We start from the raw sequence: 22692 nt of genomic DNA, 5'->3' as shown, positions 1-22692 counted from the left end.
GCACCTTTTCCAGCAGCCATCACACAAGACATCCAGGTGGACACGACCAAATCGGTAAAGACTGTAATCAAACCCCCTAACGGAGGGTCAGGTGAGGTCGTGTCCACAGGTACGTATGGTATTATACATTACGCACAAACAAATGTACCTCATATTGTAGAATCAATTCAGAATGACGTTACTGGACTTAATCCTGTCAGGGTAATTGCAGTACCAAATGGGAAAACTGACTCTTCAGGAGTCACCCCCGTCAGGAACATCGCCATGTACTGCCCTTTTTCCCGAACAGAATTAAGAACAATTCTGTCTGAATTTCCTGATCCCAGGAAAGACTTAGTTGCTTGTCAAAGATACATTAGAGTGCTAGGACACACTGCAGAGCCAAATAACAAAGATTGGAGGACAGTTTTGAGGGCATGTTTACCCCCCGATGTTGATTCATTGAAATTTATCGCTGATTGTAAGCTAGATGAGGAAGTGCCACTAACAAACGAGTATAACCAAGATAATGTAAAAAGAATCAATCTACAGTTGAAAGAATATTTTCCTACAGTAGTAAAGTGGAATAAAATCTTTACAATAAAACAAAAAGAAGGTGAATCCGCATCAGAGTATTTTCACCGGGCTCTGCAGGATATGGCTAGGTACACTGGTATAGATGACATTGAAACTAATGTACACCACAGAGAGGTAGCTGTGTCCGTATTAATGAACAACTTAAAAGACACACTAAAAATTAGGGTACAAACTTCCATACCACATTGGAGAGGTATCTCGGTGGCGGCATTAAGAGAGTCCGCTATCGAGCATGACCGAAATATCCAAAGAACCAGGGAAGCGCAGGGAGAGCGGTTGATGGCACTGAACATCCAAGCACTAGAGGATGCATCAAGTCGACCGGAATCCCAGGCCCCTAGCACATGGAGAAAGCCAAGGATTTGTTATCACTGTAGAAGAGAAGGGCATTATGCCAGCAACTGTAATAACCCACATAAAGTCAGACCCCCTAGACCAAGAAATGAGCAAAATTATAACACACACCATTATAATCAGAGATCAGACAGGAAGAATTTTGGCCCACACCCATGAGATATAGTCAGGAAAGGTGATTATTAGGACTGATGGTAAGCCTGAGGTAACGGTTAATAAATTGGGAGGTCATTCACTAAAGACACAGGAATGACCGGGTGAAAAGTTGTAAATGTATCTGTGAAATGTTTCTTTTTCTATCCCCATCTCTGACGATTATTGGTAAGAATTCAAACATTGCATATCCGCTTGGTCCTTGCAGAAGTCTACCAAACCCCAGCATGACCTATCCGCCACAATGTATTCTGGCCAGATACAGACAGTGGAGTAATGCAGGTGCTGGTGGGGAGGGACTGCTCAAGGAAACCATTTGACACGTAGATATGACATCCTGATAATCTGACAATGTTTTCTTAATGCTGACAATGTTTTAAAAATGCTTTGTTTCTCTTTTCCTATTGATGGTTATTGTCGAGTTATGTAAAATATATATGCATATGAATTGTTCTCTATCTCTTTTGGGTTTTTTTTCGTTTTCTCTCTCGTCTCACTCATGTTTTCATGGTTTAAAGATGGTATGTCACCCCTCAGTTGGACCAATGGTAATGCCAGATTTTTGCTCCTTACAGAAAGATCGCTGGTTAGGAAGGAATATTGCATCACCAGAATGTTCGTTTGGAAGACTGAGAGATAGCACCTTTGAGATGACAGCAGAACAAGAAGAACTACAAGACTAGAGAACTTATTATCGTAACAAGTTCTCTCCCCCACAAACTGTTTTCTTATACCCCCTTTACAAATTTCTTCTTTTCTCCTCCTGTAAGATGGACTTGCCCCAAGAGACTGCGATATGGATTTTCATGTTGACCCTGATGTTGACCAGAGCAGTCTGTTTCGGTGAGAGTACCAGTGAGGTCGAGAAAGGATCCAGAAAGGTTCTGATGATAAAGATGGAGGCGTAGTTTTCCAAGATCAACCTAACCAACAAGCAAAGGCGAGTATCAGAAAACGATCCGATAGCATTGACCATAGAAGAAATTGCGACGGATTGTTAGCTGAAGAAAACTGTATCTGTAGGCTCTGTAACAATGTCATTGAGGATGGGTGCATTAAGAAATGCCAATCCAGTTTTAATATCCATATGGACCGGCATCCATTGAGTGACTATCACTCCTTAGTGGGTAATGTGTTAAACAAAACAGATTGTTGGGTATGCTCTCAAGTACCTCAGGGTCATAGCAAATCAGGGCTAGTACCATTTCCTTTAACGATAGAGGAGGTACTTGAGTTAAATGGTGGGAGACCGGTGGACCGGAGGTTTAATATCTCCAGCCCTCCTAGTTTGAAGCTCCACCAATACCATGTGGATAGGTCCCTATTATGTTTCAACATCTCCAATCCCCGAAAGCCGGGAAATTGGGAAGTGTCATGGAGTAACCACACCATGACCTTTTCGCATAGAGCAGATAGAATGCCTACAGATACAGAGCTTGTACGCCACATAGCCAGTAGAGGAAAATCTTTCCGGTATAGGTATACCTTAGGAAATAGGATTACTAAAGTTGGAGAGGTATCACCAGGATACTGTGCACATATCGTACAACCTGATACGTGTACTAAGCAGATGGAAGAATTAGGGTTAGGAGATTTCACATGGAAGGTGTGTAATATGGTTATGTCCTACTCCGTCCCATATGTTCTCCCCGATGATGCATATTTCATATGCGGGAGAAAGGCGTACAAGTGGCTTGCCCCAAACTCTGAAGGATTGTGTTATATTGGAAAAGTATTGCCTGAAGTAATGACTGTATCACATGACAAAATGAAAGACATACACCGTGGTGCCCAAGCTCCTTATACTCACACCCATTACGAGCACGTTGTTAAAAGGCACCTGATAGAGAAGACAGAGCATCCGGCCTCTGATCTGATAAGTGAATCCACCGGGATTCAATTCTTAATCGCGTTAGATTTCACCCGCACCGCTAGAGGAGTGCTGAATTATAAATACATTTCTGCGCTCGCAAATTTGTTAGATAATATCACTGAAATGTATGATGACACGTTTAGGTATACTGGAAGAGAACTTCAGGCTTACAAAACAGAACTGGTACAGCATAGAATGGTTCTCAATTACCTCACAGCAGTGACAGGCGGATATTGTGTCACACTGGCAACACAATACGGCGTGAAATGTTGCACATATATTACGAATAGCACCGAAGATCCGGTCGAGGTCATAGACCAAAAGATGGACGATATTCTCCAATTGAAGTGGGAATTTCGCAGGAGACACAATCTCACTCTTGCTGCTGTAGGTAATGAGCTGACTGGTTGGGTGTCATGGTTGAACCCGCGAAATTGGTTCTCCGGTTTAGGAGACTGGGCTCAAGGAGTCATAATGGATGTTGGGAAGTTTCTCCTATGTATCTTAGGTGTTGTCATATCGATTGGATTGATATTTAGATGCGGCCAGGCTTTAATGAAGTGCAAACATCGTACAAGGGTAATGAGTTTAAGGAGTGAGGAAACTGTAATTCCAATGGACTTGATTTATGACCCAAATGTAGAAACAATGATGTGATGAAAATGCGATTTCTACGGTCCGTTTCTTTCACCTGTTTTTCCGTTTTCTCCAAGGTAACAAGACCCACTTGGACGAGGAATTTGATGAGCCGATATACAGACAACAGAGGGATTAAAGAAGAAGTTTGACAACCTGATACACAGATTTTTGATGAACTATGCCATGGATCCCCAGTTTCCCTAGAAATTTTAAAATTACGCTAGCCCAACACTTTTGTAAATCTATGGACATTGACAGCTTTTGCTCGCACCTTATGGGCAAAAGCACAAAGAAGACTGCATTCAACAGACACCAAACAAGACCTCAATCGACGACTGTACATTTACCTGACATAGAATACCACCGCATTTACCGTAATTATGTCTTTTCTTCATTTCTACAACCCTCAGGTAATGACACACATAGTCGATAGGGAATACAGGCACAGATATCAGCAGTCACATATCTCCCCCATTCATGTATCATCAACTAAAATGTGCTCCCCCATTTTGTTACAACCAAAGCCGAAAAGAGCTCGGTAAAGTTTGACAGCCCATCCACAGACCCGTACCACGGGATAAGAAGGAATTCACATGTATACTTCGCAATACCTCGAAGCTTGATTTAAAACACGTACGGCACGATGATACATGACCCCCAAGCACGGATTCATACACACATGCTTCTGCTATCTCACTAGGTCATACCCTTTTCCTACCATCTCCTCTCCTCCCTTACCCAACCATGTAAATGTATTAACCCCTAACATATATTTTTCTCTTTTTGAAATGTTTTCAGGAAGTGGCAGTTATTGTTGACTGCCAAAGGGTGGACTGTCAAAGTCAGAAAAATATCTCTATGCACACTACCATATTTGCACCTCACACAGGTCCGTGCTGCGCATGCGTACGCTCTCCCGTGTGTGCGCATACTCACAGTCGCGGGCACCCGCAGGCGCACGGTATGCGTATTTACGGTAGAGTTTATGTGATCGTAGCGTGCGACTCAATCGTTACATATTTTCAGTAATAATGTATTTTGTAGATCATGGTCCCTTTGATAGATTCTGAAAGTTTAGTTAACATAGCATGTTCCTGAACGGGGGGATCCCTCTTTGTATTGTACGAAGGGTCTAACAGGGGTCATACAGTGGTGTTTGGTACCCATCGGAAGAGTATTTAAATAGCAATATTCCGGTGTTGGTTTGGAGCAGATTAATCGCTCGTGCGAATAGTTATGGACATAAGAAGTTTATGTCCATTTACTATTATTTGTTCTTATTTAGTCATGCGGCGGGAAACTCAGTATCCCACCCACCTGAACAGTTGGAAGCAGTCACAGCCCACCTGTATGAATCAACCTATGACCTTTTGTTATAATGCGAAGCCGAATTCCTGTGTCCAATGAACAATGAGATTGTAGGGACCATTGAATTGTATTGTGTGTGGGGCATAAATAGGCAGGCCGACCATATCCAGTTCACTCTCTTCAACGGTTCTCATTGCTGATAATCGGGAGCTGGATATCGAGGCGCATGCGATCGTTTCCCCTTGTGCGTAAGTTTTCTCCGCAATCATATTGTCTTGATGTTATTGTAAGCCATCTCTCTCTCCTCTCTTTTTCCCTTATTTTCCCTTGATTGTATTGTATTGTATTGTATGGTATTTCCTGTGTAGTTATTTGGTTAGTTAGTCTATGTTATATTGTAGTGTATGCTTTGTAATGTGATTCTTTTGCAAGTATAATAGTCATAATACATATAATAGGTTTTGGACCCTAAGCCCAGGTATCTGTGTATTTCTTATAGTGTTAAGTATTCCCTGAGCGTCGGTGATGCCCAAGCAGCTTTGTAGTTAATCAGGTTACACCAGGTTGCATTTACACTCTAACACCACACTAAGGTTTACTGTATATTTCGCTGTTAATGGTATAGATATAAAGGTTTAACGTTGTAAGCGTCTGCACCGCTGGTGATCTCCTCGTGGTCCCGAGCGTCCGCTACGCTATAGCGAATCATTACGTTAGTCGGCAGCCACTAGCGTGCCTGCCTGTGATCTCTGGGCCGTAAGCGAACGTGACGCTTGAGCGTCTCGACTACGGTTGAGCGATCGTTACGCAACTTGCGTACCCTTACGGTACTTCTTACGTAGATAGCGTACAGTGTTCTTAGACCTCTTAAAGGGTAATATATAAGATAAATATTTAGCTTTATCATTACTTAGGTAAGGCTTAGTAAGGGAGCGTTCTCCTGTAGGTAAGGCTTAGTAAGGAAGCATTCTCATGTAGGTAAGGCTTAGTAAGGGAGCGTTCTCGTGTAGGTAAGGCTTAGTAAGGGTTCTTTCTTACGTAGGTAAGGCTTAGTAAGGGAGTGTTCTCACGTAGGTAAGGCTTAGTAAGGGAGCGTTCTCGTGTAGGTAAGGCTTAGTAAGAGAGCATTCTCGTGTAGGTAAGGCTTAGTATGGGAGCGTTCTCGTGTAGGTAAGGCTTAGTAAGGGAGCGTTCTCGTGTAGGTAAGGCTTAGTATGGGAGCGTTCTTACTTAGGTAAGGCTTAGTAAGGGAGCGTTCTCACGTAGGTAAAGCTTAGTAATGGAGCATTCTCACGTAGGTGACACTTAGTAAGGGAGCGTTCTCACGTAGGTGAGACTTAGTAAGGGAGCGTTCTCACATAGGTGAGACTTAGTAAGGGAGCGTTCTCACGTAGGTGAGACTTAGTAAGGGAGCGTTCTCACATAGGTGAGACTTAGTAAGGGAGCGTTCTCACGTAGGTGAGACTTAGTAAGGGAGCGTTCTCACGTAGGTGAGACTTAGTAAGGGAGCGTTCTCACATAGGTAAAGCTTAGTAAGGGAGCGTTCTTACGTAGGTAAAGCTTAGTAAGGGAGCGTTCTCATGTAGGTAAGGCTTAGTAAGGAAGCATTCTCACGTAGGTAGGTAAGGCTTAGTAAGGGAGCTTTCTTACGTGGGTAAGGCTTAGTAACGGAGCGTTCTTGTGTAGGTAAGGCTTAGTAAGGGAGCGATCTTACGTAGGTAAGGCTTAGTAAGGGAGCGTTCTCACGTAGGTAAGGCTTAGTAAGGAAGCATTCTCACGTAGGTAGGTAAGGCTTAGTAAGGGAGCGTTCTTACGTAGATAAGGCTTAGTAAGGGAGCGTTCTCGAGTAGGTAAGGCTTAGTAAGGGTTCGTTCTTACGTAGGTAAGGCTTAGTAAGGGAGTGTTCTCACGTAGGTAAGGCTTAGTAAGGGAGCGTTCTCGTGTAGGTATGGCTTAGTAAGGGAGCGTTCTCGTGTAGGAAAGGCTTATTAAGGGAGCGTTCTCGTGTAGGTAAGGCTTAGTACGGGAGCGTTCTTACTTAGGTAAGGCTTAGTAAGGGAGCGTTCTCCTGTAGGTAAGACTTAGTAAGGAAGCATTCTCACGTAGGTAAGGCTTAGTAAGGGAGCGTTCTCGTGTAGGTAAGGCTTAGTAAGAGAGCGCTCTTATGTAGGTAAGGCTTAGAAAGGGAGCGTTCTCGTATAGGTAAGGCTTAGTAAGGGAGCATTCTCGTGAAGGTAAGGCTTAGTAAGAGAGCGTTCTCGTGTAGGTAAGGCTTAGTAAGAGAGCGTTCTCGTGTAGGTAAGGCTTAGTAAGGGAGCATTCTCGTGTAGGTAAGGCTTAGTAAGGGTTCGTTCTTACGTAGGTAAGGCTTAGTAAGGGAGCGTTTTCACGTAGGTAAGGCCTAGTAAGGGAGCGTTCTCGTGTAGGTAAGGCTTAGTAAGGGTTTGTTCTTACGTAAGTAAGGCTTAGTAAGGGAGTGTTCTCACGTAGGTAAGGCTTAGTAAGGGAGCGTTCTCGTGTAGGTATGGATTAGTAAGGGAGCGTTCTCGTGTAGGTAAGGCTTAATAAGGGAGCGTTCTCGTGTAGGTAAGGCTTAGTATGGGAGCGTTCTTACTTAGGTAAGGCTTAGTAAGGGAGCGTTCTCCTGTAGGTAAGGCTTAGTAAGGAAGCATTCTCATGTAGGTAAGGCTTAGTAAGGGAGCGCTCTCGTGTAGGTAAGGCTTAGTAAGGGTTCGTTCTTACGTAGGTAAGGCTTAGTAAGGGAGTGTTCTCACGTAGGTAAGGCTTAGTAAGGGAGCGTTCTCGTGTAGGTAAGGCTTAGTAAGGGTTCGTTCTTACGTAGGTAAGGCTTAGTAAGAGAGCGTTCTCGTGTAGGTAAGGCTTAGTAAGGGAGCGTTCTCGTGTAGGTATGGCTTAGTAAGGGAGCGTTCTCGTGTAGGTAAGGCTTAATAAGGGAGCGTTCTCGTGTAGGTAAGGCTTAGTATAGGAGCGTTCTTACTTAGGTAAGGCTTAGTAAGGGAGCGTTCTCCTGTAGGTAAGGCTTAGTAAGGAAGCATTCTCATGTAGGTAAGGCTTAGTAAGGGAGCGTTCTCGTGTAGGTAAGGCTTAGTAAGGGTTCATTCTTACGTAGGTAAGGCTTAGTAAGGGAGTGTTCTCACGTAGGTAAGGCTTAGTAAGGGAGCGTTCTCATGTAGGTAAGGCTTAGTAAAAGAGCATTCTCATGTAGGTAAGGCTTAATAAGGGAGCGTTCTCGTGTAGGTAAGGCTTAGTAAGGGATCGTTCTCGTGTAGGTAAGGCTTAGTATGGGAGCGTTCTTACTTAGGTAAGGCTTAGTAAGGGAGCGTTCTCACGTAGGTAAAGCTCAGTAATGGAGCATTCTCACGTAGGTGACACTTAGTAAGGGAGCGTTCTCACGTAGGTGAGACTTAGTAAGGGAGCGTTCTCACATAGGTGAGACTTAGTAAGGGAGCTTTCTCACGTAGGTGAGACTTAGTAAGGGAGCGTTCTCACATAGGTGAGACTTAGTAAGGGAGCGTTCTCACGTAGGTGAGACTTAGTAAGGGAGCGTTCTCACGTAGGTGAGACTTAGTAAGGGAGCGTTCTCACGTAGGTGAGACTTAGTAAGGGAGCGTTCTCACATAGGTAAAGCTTAGTAAGGGGCCATATACACTTATTAGGAGTCTACAAGGCCAAGTGCAAGTAAACACTGATAGTGATGAATGATAATATACCAGGCACAGGAGCTGCCGATGCTGAAGCATGCATATCTGTGTATGGCTGCATATGTACGATACTCCCATTTTACTACCTTATCTGCACCAGCCGCATGTGTATGTATACTGCACTGCACAGTATGACTTCTCTTGTTCTTAGTGGCACTGAACAGGGGTAGACAGCCAGGGCCAGCAACAGAAACTTTGGGGCCTGGCACACTTATATATTTGGGGCTCCCATCCCTCCCTGGCATGTACAGACCGGTTGGCCATAGGTTTATCGACCATGTATCTCTCAAGCCTTATCTCCCCGAGTCTCTCATCTTACTCCCCCCTTCCCACAGTGTATCTCTAGTACACAGCCCCATATTTTTTCAGCAACATCCTTCCACGTCTCTCCAGCACATCCCCCGATGTCTCCCCAGCCTCATCCCACCTATATCTCTCCAGCCTCATTCCTACCTGTGTCTCCCCAGCCTCATCCCACCTATATCTCTCCAGCCTCATTCCTACCTGTGTCTCCCCAGCCTCATCCCACCTATATCTCTCCAGCCTCATTCCTACCTGTGTCTCTCCAGCCCCATTCCTACCTGTGTCTCCCCAGCCTCATTCCTACCTGTGTCTCTCCAGCCTCATTCCTACCTGTGTCTCCCCAGCCTCATTCCTACCCGTGTCTCCCCAGCCCCATTCCTACCTGTGTCTCCCCAGCCTCATTCCTACCCGTGTCTCTCCAGCCTCATTCCTACCTGTGTCTCCCCAGCCTCATTCCTACCTGTGTCTCTCCAGCCTCATTCCTACCTGTGTCTCTCCAGCCCCATTCCTACCTGTGTCTCCCCAGCCTCATTCCTACCTGTGTCTCTCCAGCCTCATTCCTACCTGTGTCTCCCCAGCCTCATTCCTACCCGTGTCTCTCCAGCCCCATTCCTACCTGTGTCTCCCCAGCCTCATTCCTACCTGTGTCTCTCCAGTCTCATTCCTACCTGTGTCTCCCCAGCCTCATTCCTACCTGTGTCTCTCCAGCCTCATTCCTACCCGTGTCTCTCCAGCCTCATTCCTACCTGTGTCTCTACAGCCTCATTCCTACCTGTGTCTCTCCAGCCTCATGCCCCCTGTCTCTCTCCAGTCTCATCCCCCTGTGTCTCTCAGCTCAATTCACCTGTGTCTCACAGCATCACCCTGTCTCTCCAGCCTCTTTCCTACCTGTGTCTCCCCAGCCTCATCCCACCTATATCTCTCCAGCCTCATTCCTACCTGTGTCTCTCCAGCCTCATTCCTACCTGTGTCTCTCCAGCCTCATTCCTACCTGTGTCTCTCCAGCCTCATTCCTACCTGTGTCTCTCCAGTCTCATTCCTACCTGTGTCTCTCCAGTCTCATCCCCCTGTCTCTCTCCAGTCTCATCCCCCTGTGTCTCTCAGCTCAATTCACCTGTGTCTCACAGCATCACCCTGTCTCTCCAGCCTCTTTCCTACCTGTGTCTCTCCGCTGTATTCCCCACTGTCTCTCCAGCACATCCCCCCATGTCTCTCCAACCTCATCTCTACTTATGTCTCTTAGTTTTATCCCCATGTGTCTCTCAACCTCATCCCCCCGCATTTGTCAGCATCATCCCCCCATGTCTCTCAGTTCCATACCCCCAGTGTCTCTCAGCACCATCCCCTCATATCTCTCTAGCACATACCTGTCTGTCTCTCCAGCACATCCCAATTGGTTTCTCAGCCCCATCCACCCCTCTGTCTCTCCAGCACTGGCTCTCCAGCACATCCTCCTCTGGCTCTCCAGCACATCCCCCTCTGGCTCTCCAGCACATCCTCCTCTGGCTCTCCAGCATATCCCACTCTGGCTCTCAGCCCCATTCCCCTAAATCTCTACAGCACATCCCCCCTGTCTCTCCAGCAGATCCCCCTCTGGCTCTCCAGCACATCCCCCTCTGGCTCTCCAGCACATCCCCCTCTGGCTCTCCAGCATATCCCACTCTGACTCTCAGCCCCATTCCCCTAAATCTCTACAGCACATCCCATCTGTCTCTCCAGCAGATCCCCCTCTGGCTGTCCAGCACACACCCCTCTGGCTCTCCAGCACATCCCCCTCTGGCTCTCCAGCACATCCCCCTCTGGCTCTCCAGCACATCCCCCTCTGGCTCTCCAGCACATCCCCCTCTGGCTTTCCAGCACATCCCCCTCTGTCTCTCAGCCCCATTCCCCCAAATCTCTACAGCACATCTCCTCTGTCTCTCCAGCAGATCCCCCTCTGGCTCTCCAGCACAGCCCCCTCTGGCTCTACAGCACATCCCCTCTGTCTCTCCAGCACATCCCTCTCTGGCTCTCTAGCACATCCCCCTCTGGCTCTCCAGCACATCCCCCTCTGGCTCTCAGCCCCATTCCCCCAAAGCTCTACAGCATATCCCCTGTGTCTCCCCAGCGCCATGCCTGCCTTCGGCACTACCTGCCGCTGTATTACTGCATCTCCAGCCCCCTCCGTGTGACTCTCCAGCACCCAGCCCCTTCACTGCTACTCTCCAGCCCAGATGTGATATGATCACAGGACCAGGATTTGGCACAAGTTGTACTCTATGTAGGAGGTCTGATGAGAGTGAATAATTATATTGCTTTTATTCTTGTTTGTGTTTTTATTGTTCTTTTTAAAAATGCAACCTGCGGCATAAAATATGCACTATAATTTTAATGATGGAAACCAATGTATATAAAAATAAAATGTAAAAAAAAAAAACAAGCAATGTATTGTAAGGAAAACAGAAACGTTTTTAAAACAACTGGTTCACGGGCCATTCATAGCAGTATATGTTTTCAATGTACATGGGCCCTCATTCCGAGTTGATCGCTCGCTAGCTACTTTTTGCAGCTGTGCAAACGCATAGTCGCCGCCCATGGGGGAGTGTATTTTCGCTTTGCAAGTGTGCGATCGCCTGTGCAGCCGAACGGGACGAAAAAGTTTTTTGCTGTTTCAGAGTAGGTCTGAACTTGCTCAGCCCTTGCGATCACTTCAGCCTGTCCGGTCCCGGAATTGACGTCAGACGCCCGCCCTGCAAACGCCGGGACACGCCTGCGTTTTCCCTACCACTCCCAGAAAACGGTCAGTTGACACCCATAAACGCCCTCTTCCTGTCAATCTCCTTGCGATCACCTGTACGAATGGATTAGTTGCTAGAAGCATTGCCCAGCAACGATGCTGTTTGTACCCGTACGACGCGCGTGCACATTGCGGTGCATGCGCAGTAGTAACCTGATCGCTGCGCTGTGAAAATCGGCAGCGTGCGATCAACTCAGAATGACCCCCAAGATGCGCAGATAAGCCCCACTTTAATATCTGTGATGGTCATCAAGCATGGTTAGTGCAGAGGTTAGCACTGCTGCTTCACAGAACTGAGGTCATGAGTTTGTGGAGCTTGTATGTTCTCTATGTGTTTGTGTGGGTTTCCTTGGGGAGAGGTGTGTAATTGTTCCAACGTAGCCAATCCAGTGAGATGCCGCGTTTACTCCATACTTCCTGTTATGCCAGACTGAATTCTGGGACAGGTACAGCCAGCCAATAGCTGAGCTCCTCTAACGCTTGTCACGCTCAATGCTTGGGTGGCTCAGGTTCGGGTGAAGGTGGGGTTCTACCTCTGGAATGTAGATGTGGACAACCTATAGGAGAAAGAGCGCTATATAAATACAATTATTATAATTATAATCTAGTGGGAAAATTTATGCTGATAAATACAGTTTGTAGGGGGAAATGCACACGTTATGTTTTCTAGGAATACAGGAGCTGTTTATTATGTATTAGTGTGACTTAAAATTCCAGTCTAATTATGTTTATAGCATACTTTTCATAGTGTTAATGTCATGCAAGCATGAGGCGCCCCCTAACAAACAAACTACAGGATATATATGTAATTGGGCACAATGTGCCAATTTAATTAAACTAGTCTCAGGGGCTGCTATTAATCCAGATTAACTAGCTCGTGTTTTCATACTGACTCAATCTTCTACCAACAATGAATGGACTTCTAAAAACCCATAACGCAAGTGGTATTACCGATTCCAGATATATAATCTATGGCATGTTTCCATATACACTACAGTCCTCCAGCCAGTAACCCTGTTGAATGACCTTGCTGGGAACCACTCACCTAATATGGCTGACAACGTTGGCTAGTAGTAGTTACTGTGGGGCATTTCTACAACATGGCGGCACAGTGGTTAGCATTTCTGCCTCACAGTGTTGGGATCCCATTTCCCAACCAGAGCCCTAAGTGTGGAGTTTGTGTGTTCTTTCTGTATTTGTGCGGGCGATCTTCAGGGGCTTCTTTTTCCTCCCACACTCCAAAAATATATTGACAGGTTAACTGGTTGATCATGATTCTAATAATAGGGCTTAATTTTAGCTTTGCCCAATACAATAAAGGGGTTACAACTAGCGACATTTACTAAGCAGTGATAAGAGCAGAGAAGTGAGCCAGTGGAGAAGTTGCCCATGGCAACCAATCAGCACTGAAGTAACATCTATAATTTGCATACTATAAAACGATACAGAGCTGCTGATTGGTTGAAGGGGCAACTTCTCCACTGCCTCACTTCTCCGCTCTTATCACTGCTTAGTAAATGTCCCCCATACTACATACCTGCCAACATTTGTTAGGTGGGAATAGGACTATTGTACATACTGTATGTCCCGCACCCCACACATGCATTGTTTTGAGGGTGTGCCACACTGGGAGTGTGATTGTGCTTCCCGAGCTGTCCCCCAGTATATCTCGCGCAGCAACTCTGAATGTGTTGCAGTAGGTGGAGACTTGGGTTCCATCGCCATGATATCTCATTATGGTATGCAATTATTCCAAAATATGGAAAAATCTGATATCCAAAATACTTCTGGTCCCAAGCGTTTTGGATAAGGGATACTCAACCTGTAATTATAAGCTGCTGTAGTTATTTTACATCTGGGTTTAGCAAGCGATTTGCGCTGTATGAGTGCGGGGATAAACCACTTCTGATGTACAGGGTTATAATAAAACTGCCATATTTCCAGCAGTTTGTGTTTTTCCCCCTCCAAACCATTGGATAGTAAAGCCCTGTGGTTTGGAGGTAAAGAAAAACTATGGTTACGTGGGGTGGTCTGAAAAATAGCAAAATAAAAGTATCAGTAGTAAATTTCCCCCACCCCTACCCAGGACTTCTCTTGTGCTGCACCCATGTCTTATCAGGAACTCTTTTCCTCGCGCAACTGTATAATAATATCTGTGAGTGACAGTGGGGGTCATTCCAAGTTGATCGCACGTAGCAACTTTTTGCTGCCCATGCGATCAACTAGACGCTGCCTTTGGGGGCGTGTATTTCTGCGTAGCAAGGCTGCGATCGCTTGTGCAGCCCTGCTATGCAAAAAAAAGCTTTGGGTAAAAGAAGACCAGGGTATGAGTTACTTACCCTGTGCGATGGATCCTGCGTTGCAGGTACTGGAATTGACGTCAGACATCCGCCCTCCAAACGCCTGGACACGCCTGCGTTGGACTCACCACTCCCCGAAAACGGTGAGCTGCCGACCGGTTCCGCCTTCCTCTTGTCAATCTTCTTGCGGTCACCACTGCGATCGCTTTCTTCGTTCGCGGCAACGGCGCTCCTGCGCAATGCGGCCGCCATGCATGTGCAGTTCCGACCCGATCGCACGGCTGCGAGGAAGTGCATTGTGCGATCGGGTAGAATGACCCCCAGTGTACGTTTACTTGCACCTACAGTAGCTTTCAGCTGAGGTCCTCACTGCTTCCTCCTGTCTCTGCTCCTCGCTCCTGAACAAATGAGTGAGAAGAGAGTAAAGTACACTTTGGTCCAAATGTATTAAGCCTTAAAAAGTGATAAAGTGGAGACGGATAAAAGGGTCTATTTATAAAGCAGTGAAAAGCCCTGTTTTGCGGAAACCAGTGCTTTCTTCTGCTTCGTGATATTCATGGAGCAGGTTAGCGTGGAGAAGTCGCTGACTTTCGGGAGGTCAGCCGGCGACACATAAAGAAAGACCTGCCGGCTGACTTCAGGACCACAAATTGGGGACCGCCGGAGAAGAGAGCGTCGCTGGAGCCCGGGACACCGCATCACTTTGCCGGAATGGTGAGTATACATGAACTAGGTGCTTCATCGCGCCCTACGGGCGCTCTTCACACCGTCGCAAGGGGCTACGCCCCCTTAACCCTTGCATGCCTTTCTGGGGTTCAATATTTGTGTTATATGGAGTATCACCTGCATTCCTTTGTTAGTGGTTAAATATTGCACAATGAAAGGGTGTGCGATGGTGAAGGAGGCGCAGCCCCTTGCGACGGCGTGAACAGCACCTGCAGACCACAATGTACAGAATGTAGCGGGTGCGGGGGGTACTGTGGATGGTGTCTGTAGATGCTGCGGATGGAGGGGGGGCGGAAGTGGGGGTGGGGCCCGGATGGGGAAGGGTTGGGAGGTGCTGCGGGTGGGGGAGGGGCAGAGGAGTGGGGGATGCAGATGGGGGAGGGGTCCGGAGGCACTGCAGGTGGGGGAGGGGCAGGGGTGCCATGGGTGGGGGAGGGGCAGGTGTGGGGATGTTGCAGATGGGTGAAGGGTTCCGGAGGTGCTGTGGGATGGGAAGGGGCGGGAGTGCCACTGGTGGGGTAGGGGTCCGTAGGCGCCATGGGTAGGGGAGGGGCAGGTACGGGTGTTGCGGCAGATGGGGAAGGAGGTCCGGAGGTGCTGCAGGTGGTGGTGGGGCAGGTGCGGGGGTGCCATTGGTGGGGGAGGGGTGGGTGAGGGGGGGACCGCGGATGGAGGAGGGTGTCTGCAGATGCTGCGGGTGGAGGGGGGCAGGTGTGGGGGAGACATATAAGGGGGGTGAATGGTGGAGGGGGCCTGGAGATTGCTGGGGGTGGTGAAGGGGCGGAGGAGTGGGAGCCGCGGGTGGTGTAGGGGGTCTGGAGGCACAGCATGTGGGGGAGGGGTGGAGTGCCGCATGTGGTGGAGGGGAAGGTGCGGAGGTGTGGTGCATTGGGGAGAGGTCTGGAGGTGCTGCGGGTACTGTACCTGCCAAAAAGGTAGTTGGAGGGTATGCAGTAACAGGGCCAGGACAAGGGTGACAGGGTCAGAACAGGGTTGACTGGGCCAGGACAGGGGTGACAGGGTCAGAACAGAGGTGACAGGGTCAGAACAGGGGTGACAGGGCCAGGACAGGGGTGACGGGGCCAGGACATGGGCGACGGGGCCAGGACAGAAATGACAGGGACAGGATAGGGGTGACAGGGTCAGTGTAGGGGCGGCAGGACCAGGACAGGGGTGACAGGGCCAGTATAGGGTTGACAGGGCAAGCACAGGGGTGACAGGGCCAGGATAGGGGTAGCAGGGCCAGCATAAGGGTGACAGGGCCAGGATAAGGGTGAAAGGGCCAGGATAAGGGTGAAAGGGCCAGGATAAGGGTGGCAGGTCAAGGCCAGGGGTGACAGGGACATGACAGAACACAGGGCACGGGAGAGATTGGTATTAGGGACAGAACAGTGGTGACAGACAGATGTGTCTTACCGGAGTCACTGCTGCTGGCTGCTGCTGTTCCACTCCAACCTGTTGGCATCTGCTGCTGGTGGAGACTTGGCATGGCTGACTCTCTTAGGCTGTATTCCTGCTTCCTCTGCCCGTCCGCATCACTCCCCCCCTCCTCAGTCACACACCGCAGACCTCGCGCAGCTGCCGGGCACTGTGGTAAGGTGAGACTGGGAGTGACTGGTTAGCCCCCAGGAGATGCTGCGGCTGGAGGGAGGAGGGGGTCATAGCATGCACGCGGCGCAGACCTCGCGGCTGCCGGGCACTGTGGAAAGGGGAGACTGGGAGTGACTGGTTAGCTCCCAGGAGACGCTGCGGCTGGAGGGAGGAGTGGGTCAGAGCCTGCAAGCAGCGCGGACTTCTGCAGCGCTACCCGCCGGCTAAAGTGTGTGAAGAAGCTGGGCGCAACTCACTGCGGGTGGCAGCGCTGCAGCTAGCGGTGGGGTCGCAGGGGCTGGAGATAACAGAGGCAGTACGGAAAGTGCACAGCGGCTGGTGACCCACAAAACTACAGCTAAGAAGCGTGGAGTGTGCCAGAAAGTGACGCTCCTCCCCGCCAGAGAGACCCTGCTGAGTATGCTGATGTGGGGGTCAAGTATGGCATACCCCCTCACACACCCCCATACCTCCCAAATGTCCCAATTTTTGCGGGACAGTCCCATTTTTTGGGGTCTGTCCCGCTGTCCCACCCGCGGGTCGCAGTGTCCTGCGGTGGGGGGGGAGCAGTTGGAAAGCTCCTGTACTCGCTGTTCTGCTTAGCAGAGCAGCGGTGAATAGTGGAGACAGAGGGAGAGGGGGCATCAGGGGGTACGGATTAAGGGGGGGTTCCAGCAGCAGAGCCGGATTAAGGGGGGGGGGGCAGGCGGTACGTACCGTTGGCCCCACAGTTTTAGGGGGCCCCCTGGCTGGAGTAGCTCTGTCCCAGCTCAGAAGCTCCCCCGTCCTGCCAGCAACAGCGGCAGCATTGTGCTACAGTCAGCACACGCTGCTGCGTGTTGGCAGGTCTGTGGTGTTGCAGGGAGGCAGCAGTCTCCCTGCTTTCTTCTGCCTGTGCGGGTGTGTAGGGGGAGCGACCACCTCCTCTGGATTTACCTCTAGCTGAGGGGCCAAAATACCATTAAAAAAAAATAAAAAAAAAAAATCCCGGAATTTGCATAATGGGGCGTGGCCTCGCGTCCCGCGATTAGGTCACGCCCCCAACCCACAGCAGGCACAGCAATGAGATAGGGCTCCCCTGTCTCAAGTACCCTGTGCCCCCCGGACTCATAATCAGCCCCTGGGGCCATGCCAGCAGCTCACAGAGTGCTGGGCATGCCCCCTCACTGACGAAAACGGGGGCCCTCCCGCGAAGCCACGCCCCCTATTTGCTGTGTGTATGTGTGTGTGTGTGTGTGTGTGTGTGTGTGTGTGTGTGTGTGTGTGTGTGTGTGTGTGTGTGTGTGTGTGTGAAAGCTGGGAGGTATGCACCCTGCCTGTGCCATGTCCATACTATCTGCTTCTGCAGCTGCGCTTCGCTCACCACCTAATTACTAAAGGTAATAGTTGGTGGCGTGGATAGTAGAGGAACTATCCCGCTGGCCTAGCTCCTCCCCCTTGCGTCGTAACTCCTCCCCCTTACGGAAAAGGTCCCTTAGCCCACTTGATTCTAGCATCTACCCTGCTCCTAGTGTCCTATAGATTTGGCCAGATCTGTGACTCATTTGACTAACTCCGCCCACTGTTGTGACTCCGCCCAGCGTTAGCAAATGAATCACAAGATCACAGAATAGGGCTATTATATAGGAGATTGGTACTTAGAACAGCTATGTATTGCATCAAACCGATGCGATGTATAGAGATAAGTATCAGTTCATTTTTAATTTTCTTTATAAATAGACCCCAAAGAGTGATAAATGACCAGCTAACCAGCTCCTAGCTGTCATTTTTCAAACACAGCCTGTAACATGGCAGTTAGGAGCTGATTGGCTGGTACTTTATTTCTCTTTATCCGTCTCCACTGTATCACTTTTTAAGGCTTAATATATCTGGGCCAATAACCTGTTGAAAAATTATTTGCTTCCCATTTAAATCTCAAATCTAGATATGGGTGACACAAACGTTATTACTCATTGTTGGTCCCTGCTATGCGTAATACGATGCTTAGTAGATGAACGATCTCTGCATACGCAGGTTAATGAGATCTCACTTTCATGATTCATTTCTCTCCTTTCCCTGTGATGGAAAAGTGAATTTAATTGTCAGACTCTGGGGAGGAAAATAAATGTTGACTGCAAAATGTAGCTGCTAAAAGCATGGTAAAGGAAGATGAATTTCTGATTAAAAGGCATATATTTGACACGATGCAATGCATGTATGGCGCACCAGCACAACCTGTTTCACTGCTAATTGTAAACGTGTTGAAATAGAGTCATGTGACAAGTGGGCGTGGCTGTTTCTGTATTTAAAAAAAAAAGATGGAGCAATTGGAAATCCATTGATGGCTTGAACCCTGAGTGGGAGGAATACTTGTGGGCATGTGACCACGGATGGCCAATCCGAGGAGGTTGTGGCGAAAGATGTCTGAGTTAAGGGCTAATGCTTCAGGAAAAGAAAACATTATTCTTCTTCTATGGGGCAGATGTACTAAGCAGTGGGGAGAGATAAACTACCAACCAATCAGCTCCTGTCATTTTTCAAACACAGCCTGTAAACTGACAGGAACTGATGGACTGGTACTTTATCTCTCTCTCCAATACTTAGTACATTTTCCCCCTATATAACCCGGGATACAGCGGTGTCTATTCTATTCTTAATGCTGTGTGCTGCTGTGGGTGGGTTAGGCAGGGTAGAACAGAAACGGCAGAGGGAGTTCTATGCGGAACGCTTAAGCCCAGAGTTGCTGGTTAACTGGTGCAGAAACGCAATAAAGCGAATATTCGGCAGAAACGGCTTATCTCGGCATCCGGTCACATGGTCCACAGCGATCGCAGCGATATTCATAAAGTCGACACAAGAATGCCATCGTGTCCCATGTCGACATGCACCATGATTTCATCCTCTGAATGTTGATATTGTCATTATCTGAAATGTCGACATTCTGAGGATGCTGACGGTTAGGATTAGGAGCCGCCAGGAGGGTTAGGAGTAGGGTTAAAATACTTACCAAAACCGATGTGCCCTCAGATTTCTACAGCCACCGGGGCCAGGTAAGTGACCGCAGGCCCCCAAAGGGGTGTGATGTCAACACTCTATCATGTCAACATCATTCATCTGTGTAGACATGATGAATTTTGACATGATCACTGTCGACACTCTGTTGACATGTTGTCGTCCAATCATAACACACTCACTTATCTCAACAATCGCAGTCATTTACAAACTGCAATGTGCACAGACCATCTTGTGACGGGGCACTGTATAGTGTGCACCCCCTACCTCAATCCTCCTAAAGAACTGCTCAGTTTATCCAGATCTATGGCATGAATGAATTACGGCTGTGGGAGGACATCGGGCTGATGTTATTAGGTGTCACTGCTGTGTGTGTTATGGTTTCTGTCAAGAATGCTTCTGGACAGTGCAAAATACCTCACATTATTATTATTATTATTATTATTATTATTAACATTATTATTATTATTACAATTTTTATTTATTTATTTATACAGCACAATTAGGCAGGACTGTACACTGAGGGATATTGACACAAAAAATGGCAGACGGGCTGATTCAGTTACATGCTGCTGTAACCGCTTTAGCAGATTTTGCCATAGTCGGGTCTGCGCCTATATGCTAATGCTTGTAAAAGCCCTTCCCCTGGTGTACAAGTGTGCGTCTGACTGTGCAAGGACGCTGTGCCTCTTGAGATTCAACCTCCAAGTCGCCACCTGGGAACCCCAATATACGTTTCCAATACAGTGCCCAGACCGTATGTCCTAATCTCTGTGTAACATGTGCTGTGTGAGTTTTTAACGTGTGTAGTTTAAATTTTTTTGACCATTTGCATGAATATAGAAATTTGTGCGACTGACAATCAGACCCACAGTGATGTGAAACATGAGGTAAAAATGGCCCAGTCCGGGTGAGCTTGCAATCTAAGAGTTATGGGGAACACTTGACACTGTACATAACGGAGTGGAGTAACCATTGTATCTGGTGGTGGGAAAAGCGTGGATGGCGGAAGCATCGTCATATGAACAGCCATGGGTGACTACATTCCTGTGCTGTGATTGGTGCTGTGGTACAGGTGTAACGAGAAAAGACAGGAGAAAGCACAGACATGAAATCATTAAGTCATCCATGGCTGGTAACCATAACTGTCCTTCACCATTCATCTGTCATTGGGCCTAATTCAGGTCTGATCGCAGCAGCAAAGTTGTTAGCTAATGGGCAAAACCATGTGCACTGCAGGGGAGGGCAGATATAACATGTGCAGAGAGAGTTATACCCCTTTTACACCAGCCAGCATATAACACGGGTTATTGCACATGAATGCGCATAACCCGTGTTGCTGGTTGGTGTAAAAGGGCCGAGTTGGAATAATCCGGGTCGAGTGACACGATATTCCAACTCAGGTAGCTTGCAGGGTTGAACACGGGTTCAACCCGGTAAGCTGTGCAGTATAAATGGATGCCGTGTCGATGCGACCCGTTTCCCGTTTACACTGTATGGAAGAGCGGCGCTGGGAGATCATGTGATCTCCCAGCACCGCCCCCGCCGCATCACCAGCAGCGTCACCAACTTGGCAATATGCCGAGATGGTTACTGCAGATGGAAAGGGGTCTGACGCGGGTTGCAGCCGGGTAGCACCCGTGTCAAGCTCCCGGCTACGAACCGATGGAAAATGGGTATTAGATGTGGGTGGGTTATTTTGTTTCTGTGCAGGGTAAATATTGGCTGCTTTATTTTTACACTGCAGTTTAGATTTCCATTAGCTAACAAATTTGCTGCTGCGATCAGGTCTGAATTAGGCCATTAGACACTACTATCACCACCCACAAAGCCAAGCGCACAATTGTATGAAAATGATTTTGCAATATAGCATTTGTGGCGCATATTGCACATTTGGTATATAACTGAGAGTGACTGAATGATAATAAATGTATCAGATAATGGAAATATTCCCCAGTATATACCGTCCCTTTCTACATTGTACATATACTGTATATATATTTTTCTGCATTTTTCTGACAGTTTTTTTTTTTTTTTATAAGCAACCGCACAGTATTCTACAGCGACGTTTGCTGGAGACCAACTTGACGAAACTGAGGAATACTCGAACAGCGTGGATCCCTAAGAGCGATCTCTCAGCTCAGAGTAACAAGGTGCATCACGGAAAAGTGGAAAGTCCCAGGAAAACTGAGGAGGAGGATGCTGTGTTTGTTTGGTGTCAGGTAGAGATTCCGTATTACCACCATATGCGCAGTATACAATAACAGAGCACCAGCCTTGTCAGGAGCTTGTTATTTGCGCCTAGTTTTGTATTTAATATAATTGCCAAGCTGAAGTCACCACGGTTTTGAAAAGCGCTGCATAGTAAATTTAGACCTTAGGTTATGGGGCTTCTCACACCCTATTACATTTACCCCATGATCTTATACTCTTAGTTTATTACTTATAGCACCAGGATATTCCATTAAATTTTACAGTTGCTCCCTATTTATCCTCTACAATCAAAGCCTCATTTAATCTGAGTTACTATAAATCAAGCAATTCCATGCATAGATGAAGCATTATAAAAAAAAATAAGCTATCTGACGTTTTATTTAAGGACACAAAGACAGAATATCAATAAATGCAATTTAATAAAGCAAAAAAAGTCACAATATATATTCAATAAAAATGGTGATAAATTGTCATACGGAAATATAAAGACAACTAAGTATTTGAAGTCAACCAGAAATAAAAATCAGAAACAATCACATGATCCACTTTTTTTTCTCTTCCATCTGACAACTACTGTTGGACATACAGTGTGATAATGCCAGGAATTTATCTATTTTACACATTGTCTCCCGGTAGTGAGATGAGACCCAGTTGCCTGCATGTTTTCCACTTTGTACTGCTAATGTGATTTCTCTTGTGGCTCATTTAGTGCGCTGGTAAGGAGGTGAAAGCCAAGATCGACACATCCTGTCAGTACAGCATCATTTCTGCAGCATGCTTGGACAGACTGGGGTAAGCACTAGGAATGTTACCAGACACAGGGCCTGATTCAAGATTGATGCAGCTGCATTTGCTTGTGTCTGTTGCTGGAGTGGCAGCTGCGAGAGTATGCAAATGCTAATATCAGACCTTCCTCTGGTGTAGAAGTGTGCATCTGAATATGCAAGGACTGAGGCAACCACTTTATGCGTCTCTGCACGCTGTAATTTCACAGGTGATTCTTTAGATGCCACCTTTGGTGCACCATAGATAGACACTTGCACATCTGTATCACAGGTGCAAATTCACCGTCTGACTCTGCCTGCGACCCTCCTATAAGGAGCCCATGGGACAGACTTATTGCATTCACTTCTGTTCACCACCCAGGAGCATCCATCTCTTTTTATG

The 22692-nt window shown here is 47.5% G+C and overlaps 1 protein-coding gene across 1 annotated transcript in view; it reads left to right on the top strand.

Annotated features, from left to right (window-relative positions):
• NRIP3 (nuclear receptor interacting protein 3) overlaps nucleotides 1–22692 on the top strand; it is a 98213-nt gene that overhangs the window by 51089 nt on the left and 24432 nt on the right. Inside the window, exons 2-3 of the mRNA XM_063944066.1 lie at nucleotides 21354–21533; nucleotides 22235–22317. Coding sequence (XP_063800136.1) covers nucleotides 21354–21533; nucleotides 22235–22317 — 263 coding nt within the window. The remainder of the gene's footprint in view (nucleotides 1–21353; nucleotides 21534–22234; nucleotides 22318–22692) is intronic.

Source organism: Pseudophryne corroboree, chromosome 11, assembly GCF_028390025.1.
Source record: "Pseudophryne corroboree isolate aPseCor3 chromosome 11, aPseCor3.hap2, whole genome shotgun sequence".
Classification (NCBI taxonomy): Eukaryota; Metazoa; Chordata; class Amphibia; order Anura; family Myobatrachidae; genus Pseudophryne; species Pseudophryne corroboree.
The sequence above is the reverse complement of the archived record's forward strand: the minus strand, read 5'-3'. Positions and strand labels throughout refer to the sequence as shown.